This window comes from Trachemys scripta, chromosome 24 (genome assembly GCF_013100865.1).
Source record: "Trachemys scripta elegans isolate TJP31775 chromosome 24, CAS_Tse_1.0, whole genome shotgun sequence".
Classification (NCBI taxonomy): Eukaryota; Metazoa; Chordata; order Testudines; family Emydidae; genus Trachemys; species Trachemys scripta.
Window position 1 is genome coordinate 752,909 of NC_048321.1, and position 10,231 is coordinate 763,139.

The window sequence follows — 10,231 nt, forward strand, 5'->3', positions numbered from 1 at the left end:
GGACGGAAGAATCCCATGCATTGTTACAGACTAGAGACCGAGTGGCTAAGCAGCAGTTCTGCAAAAAAGGACCTGGGGTTATAGTGGAGGAGAAGCTGGATATGAGTCAGCAGTGGGCCCTTGTTGCCAAGAAGGCTAACGGCATTTTGGGCTTTATAATTAGGAGCATTGCCAGCAGATCAAGGGACGTGATCATTCCCTCTATTCGACATTGGTGAGGCCTCATCTGGAGTACTGTGTCCAGTTTTGGGCCCCACACTACAAGAAGGATGTGGAAAAATTGGAAAGAATCCAGCGGAGGGCAACAAAAATGATTAGGGGTCTGGAGCACATGACTTATGAGGAGAGGCTGAGGGAACTGGGATTGTTTAGTCTGCAGAAGAGAAGAATGAGGGGGGATTTGATAGCTGCTTTCAACTACCTGAAAGGGGGTTCCAAAGAGGATGGATCTAGACTGTTCTCAGTGGTAGCAGATGACAGAACAAGGAGCAATGGTCTCAAGTTGCAGTGGGGGAGGTTTAGGTTGGATATTAGGAAACCCTATTTCACCAGGAGGGTGGTGAAGCACTGGAATGGGTTCCCTAGGGAGGTGGTGAAATCTCCTTCCTTAGAGGTTTTTAAGGTCAGGCTTGACAAAGCCCTGGCTGGGATGATTTAGTTGGGATTGGATTCTGCTTTGAGCAGGGGGTTGGACTAGATACCTCCTGAGGTCTCTTCCAACCCTGATATTCTATGATTCTATGACTCTATGAAAACCCAGCCCTGGAGCAAACTCTCCCTTCCTGGCAGCCCAGATGGGAGTGTCATGCTGACTTTTAACGGGCCACTAGGCAGGGACATGAGGGGTAGGTGGGGCAGGAAACGGGCGATTTATTGCGGGATTCTTTCTCAGGGTTCACATTTGCTCTCTTGGGTGTGGCTGCACCTGGCTAAGCTGGTTCTTGTCCTATTCCTCTTTGCAGGCTGGGGGCGGGCCTGGGGGCCGTCTCTGTCTGGTGGATAAAGGGCACTGGATCGGCGAGGAAGAAGAGACCGGGAAAGGCAGAGTGGAGGAGCAGAGGATCCTGGAGCATCTGTTTCTCAGGGGAGGAAGACGGCGAAAGGCGGAAAGGAGGGAAAGATCCGGGGGTCTCTGATTCTCAGCGAGGAAGAGGGAGGGTGAAAGGCAGAAGGAAAAGAGTGACCGTTGTGGGTTTGCTCAGCTGAGCAGAGGAAGGACGTGACGGGCAGAGGGGAGAAGAGCAAACATCCTGAATTTGCCCAGCGGACCCCAGGGCCCTGAGGCAGCAGGGCGGGGAAAGGGGAGCGGGAAAGGCGGCTCAGAGGGGAGAACGCCCCAAGTCGGCTCAGGAAATACAGCAAGCAGGTGCCAGAGGAGCGGGAGAACGGCCCGGAGGAGGAGAGGACAGGCCTGGAAATTAGAGGGCTCGGAGACACGCCCTGAGGGAGTGGCAGACCGGGAAAGGCGCCCAGGAGGAGTGCGGCACCATGAGCTACCCAGGCTATGATAAAGGCCCCCAGCCCTCCACCCCTGCTCAGCCCCCCCCATACTCCAACATGCCACCTTATGGGGCCCCTCCCCCGCTACTGCCCTCCGGCGGGCAATTCCCCACCGCAAGCTACGGGGCAGCCCCCGGAATGCCCCCCAACCCACAGGGCTATTACCCCCCGTACAACGAGGACCCCAACCGGGGCCAGATGGGCTATGCCCCACAGCAGGTCATCCTGGTCTCCCCGCCTCCTGCCAATGAGGCTGACTACCTGGGCTACTCCATCTTCACCCTTCTCTGCTGCTGCCTGCCCCTGGGCATCGTGGCGCTGGTGTATTCCATCCAGGTGAGTCCCTAGGGGGCGCTCTCCCCTGGCCCCACTGACCCAGCACGGCCGCTAGGGGGCGCTGTGCTGCAGGGAGCGGGGTGGGGATACTCTCTCCTGGCAGTCAGGGCTGGTCACAGTGCCCCAGGGTGGCACTAGGGGGCGCTGTGCTGCAGGAGGCGGGATGAGGACTCTCCCCTGGCAGTCAGGGCTGGTCCCGGTGCCCCAGGGCGGCACTAGGGGGCGCTATGCTGCAGGGAGCGGGGTGGGGATACTTTCTCCTGGCAGTCAGGGCTGGTCCCGGTGCCCCAGGGCGACGCTAGGGGGCGCTGTGCTGCAGGGAACCGGGTGGGGGGTGCTCTTCCCAGGCAGTCAGTGCTGATCGCATTGCGCCACTTGGGGGCGCTGTGCTGCAGGGCATAGTGGGCTCTGTCTTGTGGTAATGAGTTCCACAGTCCACACCCATCCCACACCTTGCTCTTCTGGGGTCCTGTCACTGGAGCAGGCGACACCATTCCTCGGGGATTGCTAGGAGGACAACGAAGCTCTCTACTCAGTGGGGAGCCAGCGTAAGGCTGGGAGGGTCTGGAGGTGGGGGCCCAGATGGCTGGTGACGTGGGCTGCTCCTCTCTGTGCCACCCGGGCCATTCCTTGTCCCTTTGGTTTCAGCGTGGTAATAGCCTGGATCGGCGCGGCCAGATACGTGTGCGGCCTGGAGCCAGGGTCTAAGGGACGAGCAGGTGCTGGCATCTGATTCCCTAGGCTTGATTCTAGCCAGCCGCAGAAAGGATCCGTTGGGACTCCGGAGCTGGGGACTGTTTAGAGCAGGGGCGGGCAAACTTTTTGGCCTGAGGGCCGCATCGGGTTTTGTAAATTGTATGGAGGGCCAGTTAGGGAAGAGGGTCGTGGCCCGGCCCCCACCTCCTATCTGCCCCCGCCCCCAGGACTCCTGCCCCATCCAACCCCCGTTCCCTGACGGCCCCTCTGGGACCCCTGCCCCATCCACACACCCCCGCTCCCTGTCCCCTGACTGGCCCCGGAACCCTTGCCCCTGACTGCCCCCCGCTGCCCTATCCAACCCCTGCTCCTTCCTGACTGCCCCCCAGGACCCCTGCCCCCATTCAACCCCCTGTTTCCCCCCGGACCCCTATCCACCCCCCCACCCCCTGACCACCATGCTGGACTCCCCTGCCCTCTATCCAACCCCCCTGCTCCTGCCCCCTTACCGCACTGCCTGGAGCACCGGTGGCTGGCGGCGTTACAGCCGCACCACCCGCCTGAAGCCAGGCCACGCCACCACCACCACCACGCAGCTCAGAGACCGGGTCAGCATTGCACCGGGCTCTGCCGGTGCATTGCCCCAGGAGCTCACAGCCCCGCCGTCCAGAGCATTGCGCCGGCAGCGGAGCGAGGGAGCTGAGGCCGGAGGGGGAGGGGGAACAGTGGGCGGAGGGGCCGGGGGCTAGCCTCCCGGGCCAGGAGCTGGGGGGCCGGGCAGGACGGTCCCGCGGGCCGAATGTGGCCCTCGGGCCGTAATTTGCCCACCCCTGGTTTAGAGGCGTTGGGGAACAGCCACATGGAGATAATAAGAGGGGGTGTGGTAGAGGTGCTATTCATGGCTGTTACTCAGCAGCCCCACCCCAGAGGTGGCTGCATCTCAGCGCCGGGTGAACCATCCCCATGCAGCGTCACTGTGCAGCTGTTTCCCAGCTGCTCTCTCTTGGAGACAGCTGCATCTCAGCCCCCAGTGAGCCATCCCTGTACAGTGTTATGTGTGGCTGTGCCCGGATGCCCCACCCTAGAGGTGGCTGCATCTCAGCATCGGGTGAACCGTACCCATGCAGCGTTGCTGTGTGGTTAATTGTTCCCGTCTCTCTGTCTCTCCACAGACTCGGGATGCCAACCGCTCTGGCAACACTGCCCAGGCGCAGCGGAGTTCCCGGATGGCCCGGATTTTCAACAACACGGCCCTGGGGGTGGGGATTGTGGTGCTGATCGTGTGGGTCGCCGTCGTGATTACCATCAGCCTCTCAGCCTCTAGATACCACTGATCCTTCCGCCCTGCCCCCACCCCCCAACCCCCAGCTCTGGGCCGGTTTTCAACACCTCCCTGCATCCACACACACAGACCCGCATGCACCACAACACAACCATCTCCTCAGCCCACCCACACACTCACTAAACAGCCAGTCTGCGCCCCCCACGCCCTCCCAATACAACATCCCTGCCCCCCTTGCTAGCCCCCCAGCCCACATCATGGGACCCAGGGAGAATGAGCCTCCTCTGCCAGCCATCAGGACTCACACACCCCAGGCCCCCCAAATAGGCCAAGTACCACCCCCCTCCCCACCAGGGCGCATGGTCCGATGAGGGCACAAAGGACTCTGGGAGACACTGGACTGGACGGGACTTCAGACGGGGTCTGAGATGATTCAGACACTGCAAGGGGGGCTGAGAGGACTGTGGTCCCAAATGTCCTGCTGCCCTCCCCCCAAATTTGGCCTTACCCTCTGGCTCCCCCACCACCACCATCACCACCCATCTGGGGTCCATTTCGGGCCACACCATTGGCTTCTGGAAAAAACGGGACTGGCCAGCCCATTGGCTAAGATTCCCTCATGTCCCCCTTTGTTGTGTTAGAGGGTAATAGCTCTACTACTCCTGCTGGCTGGTGGAGAGACTCCTTTAATGCCACTTAGAGGATACCAGCTCGACTACCGCTGCTGGCTAGTGGAGCGACTCCTTTAGTGACACCTAGAGGATAGCAGCTGTACTACCACTGCTGGCTAGTGGAGCAATTCCTTTAGTGCCATCTGGAAGATAACAGTCTACTACCGCTGCTGGTGAATGGCTGAAGGAGCTGTGAGCAGGACCCATCCTGGCCTGACCAGCAAGAGCACTCCCTGCTGGGTAATCCTGGAAGTTTGGTCCCTGATCAGCATCCTAGTCACCCTGCGTTCTAACATCCTGTCTAAGGAGATGGCAGCGAAATCCAGAAAGAGAGCGCACAGCTGTCCTCACGCCTCCAATGAGTCCCCAGAACGCACCCCCGTCTGCCTCAAGAAACCAGCTGCTGGTGCCCGGCTGGGAAAGCCGAACCCTGCTTTGAGGATTGGTCCTGCTTTGAGCAGGGGGTTGGACTAGATGACGTCCTGAGGCCCCTTCCAACCCTGACATTGGATGATTCTATGATTCCACCGATGAGCAGCAAAAAGCCTCTTGTACGCGTGCGCTGTTTGCCCCGGTGATGGCATGCTCCCAATGCCGCCCGCGCCCCCGGAACGACGGTCCCGGGTTACTCCGAAACGACGGCCTCTGAGGGCCTCAAAGTGCATGCGGTTGCACCGGTGTTTCACCCACCAGCCTTCGCCTGTCCGTCCAGAGATTGCCCTCGATCAGCTGACAGCACTGAGGCCGGACACACTCATGACTTTAATGCTCGGCGGAAGCTAGACACATTCAGGCTGGAAATGAGGAGTCCATGTCCAACAAGGAGGGTAACAACTCCGCAACGGCCGTGGCGGATTCCCCCACTGGCAAGCTGGGGTGGGTTTCTAAAAAATCTGCTCTCGTGCAAACGGGCATCGCTTCAGGGAAGCGTTCAGGCTTTGTCTTGATCACCGGGCCCCTTTCTGAGCCTGCAATCGACGAAGCCACTGCTGGACAGCGCTGCCGAGAGCTAGGTAGGATTCTTACGTGACTCTTTGGTTAAAGGGGCATCGGACGCTCCAGAGGAATTCGGATGGGTTCAGCGTTATCCCCCGTATATTACCTTTGGGTACAGAGTCATGCCTGGAACGGCTTGGCTATGGAGTATTGAATTGAATTGCCGTGCTTGGCTAGATCAGTCGCTTGTCTCCCATCCTCAATCCCACTTGAGAATCATTTGCTTGACTTTAGAAACGAGATCCACTACTTCCATGGACAGCCCAGCTCCTCTGGGGATAAATGAAGGTCTCTATTTCAGGCTCCATGTCGATACCGAATTCCCCCAGCAGAAGGAGTAGAGAGGGAGGATAAATGTTTGCTGTGTAGTGAGATTGGGACGAGATCTTCAGTTGCGTGGGCTGAGCTCTCCGAAATTGTAGCATCGCCCGTTGAGTTCAGTTTCTGCTGCTCATCTAACCATCTTTCCTTTGCTTTCTGCAAACTCACGCCTGCTTTCAACGTTATTTTTGGCTGATAAAACACCGATATGTGCTCATGCTCCAACATGCTCCAGCATGCTCCGGTGCTGTAAGGATCACAGATCCAAAGAACAGCGAGAAACCAATTAGTGGGAACTGGCTCATTAAATTATTTAACAAATGTGTGTTTGATAATTTACCTTGCTCACACTGCACTCTAACCCACTAGACCCCACTCCCCTCCCAGAGCCACAAAAAGAACTGGAAGTCTCGGTTCCCAGCCCCCCTGTTCTAACCACTAGGCCCCACTGCCCACCCAGAACAGGGGAGAGAACCCAGGAGTCCTGACTCCCAGTCCCCTCCCTGCTCTAACGACTAGACCCTCCCAGAGTCAAGCACAGGGACAGAACCCAGGTGTCCTGACTCCCAGCCTCCCTGCTCTAACCACTAGACTCCCCTCCCCTCCCAGCTCATATATGGCAAGGTCTTCTGCTGGGCAATTCAGTGAGCAGCCCTGGTGAATTGTGTTGGCTGTGACACACCGTGACAGGTTCCCTGGGGTGCAACCCGGAACTGGGGTACCACAGAGCCCTCTGGTTTACCAGTCTGGGCTCCCTCTCACACTGTGATACTGTGACAAGCTGCAAACCCCTCCAGGTCCTGCACTTACACAGCCATCCCCAGGCCGGGACACACCCAGCCGAGTGACATGAGCACTTCTCCTAGCCAGTCATGAACCAACAATAGAGCCAATCCCCCCCGTTCCCCAGGCTAGGACCCCAGGGCTGTACTGTCCTGCTCTGGTCAGAAGCCTGCCAGTGTACGTATATTACCCAGTCCTCCACTTCTACAAAGGAAAGTGGACGTGCACCAGCTCTTCTTCCGGAGCAGATTCCCCAGGCACTTCGAGCAATGCACCGTTTTAGGTAAAACGTAAACCAGATCTATTAACTACAGACCGATTGTAAGTGATTATAAGCCAGGGCCGGCTCCAGGCACCAGCATAGCAAGCTGGTGCTTGGGGCGACACATGGAAGGGGCGGCACGTCCGGCTCTTCGGTGGCAATTCGGCGGCGGGTCCCTCGGTCCCTCTCAGCGGGAAGGCCCTGCCGCCGAATTGCCACTGAAGAACGTTTCCGGCGGAGGACGGCGTTGGGGGCTTTTTTTTTTTTTGTGGCTGCTTGGGGCGGCAAAAACCCTGGAGCCGGCCCTGTTATAAGCAGCGAGCGTAGAGACCCCAGTTGGTCACCTACAAAATAAAAGTAAAAGCGCAATCTGAGTCCTATAAACTAGACAGGATTTGAGTCAAGCCGTGTTTCACCCTGACGGTATTGTTGTTGTTCCTTCATACACGGCCTGGGACTCTCCTTTCCTGCCTGGGGCCACCTGGCCCGGTCGTCTTTGTCCTCCAGACGTGTTTCCAGCTGTTGAGTTGTGGGGGGAGAGAGGCAGGGCCGGCTCCAGCATTTCTGCCGCCCCAAGCAAAAAAAAAAAAAAGCCGTGATCGCGATCGGCGGCGGCAATTGGGAAAAAAAAAAAGCCGCGATCGGCGACAGCAGTTCGGCAGCAGGTCCTTCGCTCCTAGAGGGAGTGAGGGACCTGCCGCCCCCAAATTACCGCAGGTGCCGCCCCTCTCCCTCCGCCGCCCCAAGCACCTGCTTGTTAAGCTGGTGCCCGGAGCCGGCCCTGGAGAGAGGCCAAGTTATGATGTCACTTCCCCTCCTTTATAGGTTCCTACAGCTGCCTGGAAAGATCTTTTGCTATGACATGAGTCAAACAGTCTCCATTGTCTGCTGCTCTCTGGGAAAGCCTTCGTTGTATACAGCTCCTGGGATAGTCCTTAGGAGTGTGGATTCTCTTCTGGCTCCTCCATTGTTGCACCCGAAAGGCTGGTCGTGGGGGGTTCCCAACCTCCCAACATATTTCAGTAACACACGACGTCACAGCTCCCCATGCACTGACAGCACAGCCAATCCAACGGGGTCTTAATGTTCACCAGATCCAGCCTTTTAACCTGGTACCTCGCGAGGCAGACTTTGCACAAACAAGATCATAATTATATCACCGTGGTAAATATGGGGTGCCAGGGTGGTGCTTGGGGGTGCAGAGTGTCACACACACCGCTGGGGCAGGAAAAGCAGCAGTTTGCATGTCCCCAGGAGATGGGCTGACACAGCCGGGGAACAAGCCAGAGGCACAGCCATTGTGTGCCCCGGGGCCTGCTCTGGAAGGGGGCGGGATACCGGGCTAGATGGGCCCATGGGTCAGATCCGGGGCTGTAGGGACGAGGTGGGAACCGGGCCTGTGGTTCTATATCACCGACGGGGGCGCAGGGGGGATGCCCAGCCCGCGGGCCGACCATTGCCTGAGCTTTTCCTGCTGGCAGCTCCGAGCTATCTATCGCGCAGCCAGCAGGAAGTGCTGGGCCAGGTGAGGAATTCCAACCCCTCGGGTGAAATTGTTCTCATTTCTCGGTGCGCTCAGGTCACAGGCAACGGGGAGGGAGCCGCAGCGTCACGTGGGACGTGGCTCTTGGGTTTATCTAATCACATCAGTTTAAACAAACGTGTGCTACCAAACTGGGGCTAGAACCCAGGAGTCCTGGCTCCAAGCATCTCCCTCCCGCTCTAACCACTAGACCCCACTCCTCTCCCAAAGCTAGGATAGACCCCAAGACTCGTGTGTCAGTGCGTATGTGTGTCATTGTGTACGTGTGTGTGCGTGTCAGTGCGGATGTGTGTGTGTGTTCGTGTGTCAGTTTCTGTGTCAGTGTGTGTACATGTGTGCATCTGTGTGTGTCTCCGTGTGTGTGTGATCTGTGTGCGTGTCAGAGCATGTGTGTTTCAGTGTGTGTATATGCATCAGTGTGTGTGTGTGTGTGTCAGTGCATGTGCATGTCAGTGTGTGTGCATGTGTGTGTGTGTCAGTTCATGTGGGTCAGTGCATGTGCATGTCAGCGTGTGTGTGCATCAGTGCATGTCCTAGTGTCATTGTGTGTGCGTGTGTCACTGTGCGTGTGTGTGTCAGTGTGTGTGCATGTGTCAGTGTGCGTGTCACTGTGCGTGTGTGTGTCAGTGCATGTGCATGTGTCAGTGTGCGTGTGTCACTGTGCGTGTGTGTGTCAGTGTGCGTGCATGTGTATCTGTGTGTGTGCCAGTGTGTGTGTTAGTGTGTGTGCATGTGTCAGTGTGCGTGTGTCACTGTGCATGTGTGTGTGCATGTGTCAGTGTGCATGTGCATGTCAGTGCGTGTGCGTGCCAGTCTGTGAGGAGCCTGCAGCCTATCCCTCCCTCCCCCCTGCCCACAATCTCCCTGCCTGCCTGATAACCCAGCCGTGATAAGGGTTGGGGGGGGGTATCGCTGCGCCCAGGACAGTCACACGCAGCTGACACAAAGCGGCTGTATCAGGCCAAGGGCCCTGCAAGGTCAGACCAAAGGAACCTGCCGAGGCAGCGCCAGCCAGGGCCACTGGGAGGGAACCACTGGAGAATAAGGATCCCTGGCTCTGGGAGGGGAGTGGGGGCTAGTGGTTAGAGCAGGGGGGCAGGGAGCCAGGACTCCTAGGTTGTATCCCAGCTGCCTTTGGGACACTTATTCCCCTTGTCATGCCTCAGTTTTCCCATTTGGACAACACGGGTTGTTTTACCAGAGCGAGTCAGGCCTTGCCATGGAAGGGCTGACACTTAGCATCGCGCCATCCCTGAAGCTGGCCAGACCCAGCACCAGCAAAATGCCCCCTCTGCCCAACTCAGCAGCAGCGCGACGCCTGCTCTGGAGGGCGGTGTCCCCTGGGGCTCCGGCCAGCCCCACGAGCTGCCCAGCTGCAGACAACAACGCGAAGGAAGCAGAAGGGAAACACCCACCTTGTTTGTGCTGCCCAAGGGAGAGAGAAACCTGTGGGTTTATATAACACAGTCTGGTCCCAGCACCCACTGTGCCAGGCGCTGCCCAGACGCAGCCAGAGACAGGCCCTGCCCAGGTCACACTGTAACTAGACACGGGCAGGATTCTTCTTCCCACTTTGTAGGTGGGGAAACTGAGACACAGAGCTCTGCAGTGACTTACCCTAGGTCACCCAGCGAGTCTATGGCAGCCCTGGGCATTGAACCGAGGTCTCCTGAATACCCATCCGCCACCTTAACCACTAGGCCAGTTCGCCTCCGGAGGCACATTCTGCAGAGGTGCTGGATCTCAGGGTGCTGCTGCACCCCCTGGCTTGAAGTGGTTTTCATCATATCAGTTTGGTTCAATGGCTCTCAGCCCCCCTCCGCCCCCATACACATTGCTCC

General features: G+C 58.1%; 1 protein-coding gene across 2 annotated transcripts in view; it reads left to right on the top strand.

Annotated features, from left to right (window-relative positions):
* LOC117869717 (proline-rich transmembrane protein 1-like) overlaps window positions 1-6,137 on the top strand; it is a 23,179-nt gene extending 17,042 nt beyond the window's left edge. Inside the window, exons 1-3 of one of the 2 annotated variants that reach the window (XM_034756781.1) lie at window positions 768-845; window positions 963-1,836; window positions 3,705-6,137. In XM_034756781.1, coding sequence (XP_034612672.1) covers window positions 1,489-1,836; window positions 3,705-3,866 — 510 coding nt within the window. In that variant the 5' untranslated portion in view covers window positions 768-845; window positions 963-1,488 and the 3' untranslated portion in view covers window positions 3,867-6,137. Of the gene's footprint in view, window positions 1-767; window positions 846-962; window positions 1,837-3,704 lie in introns of those variants that run through there. The other variant, XM_034756780.1, reaches the window with a different exon arrangement.
* Window positions 6,138-10,231: the final 4,094 nt, after the last annotated feature.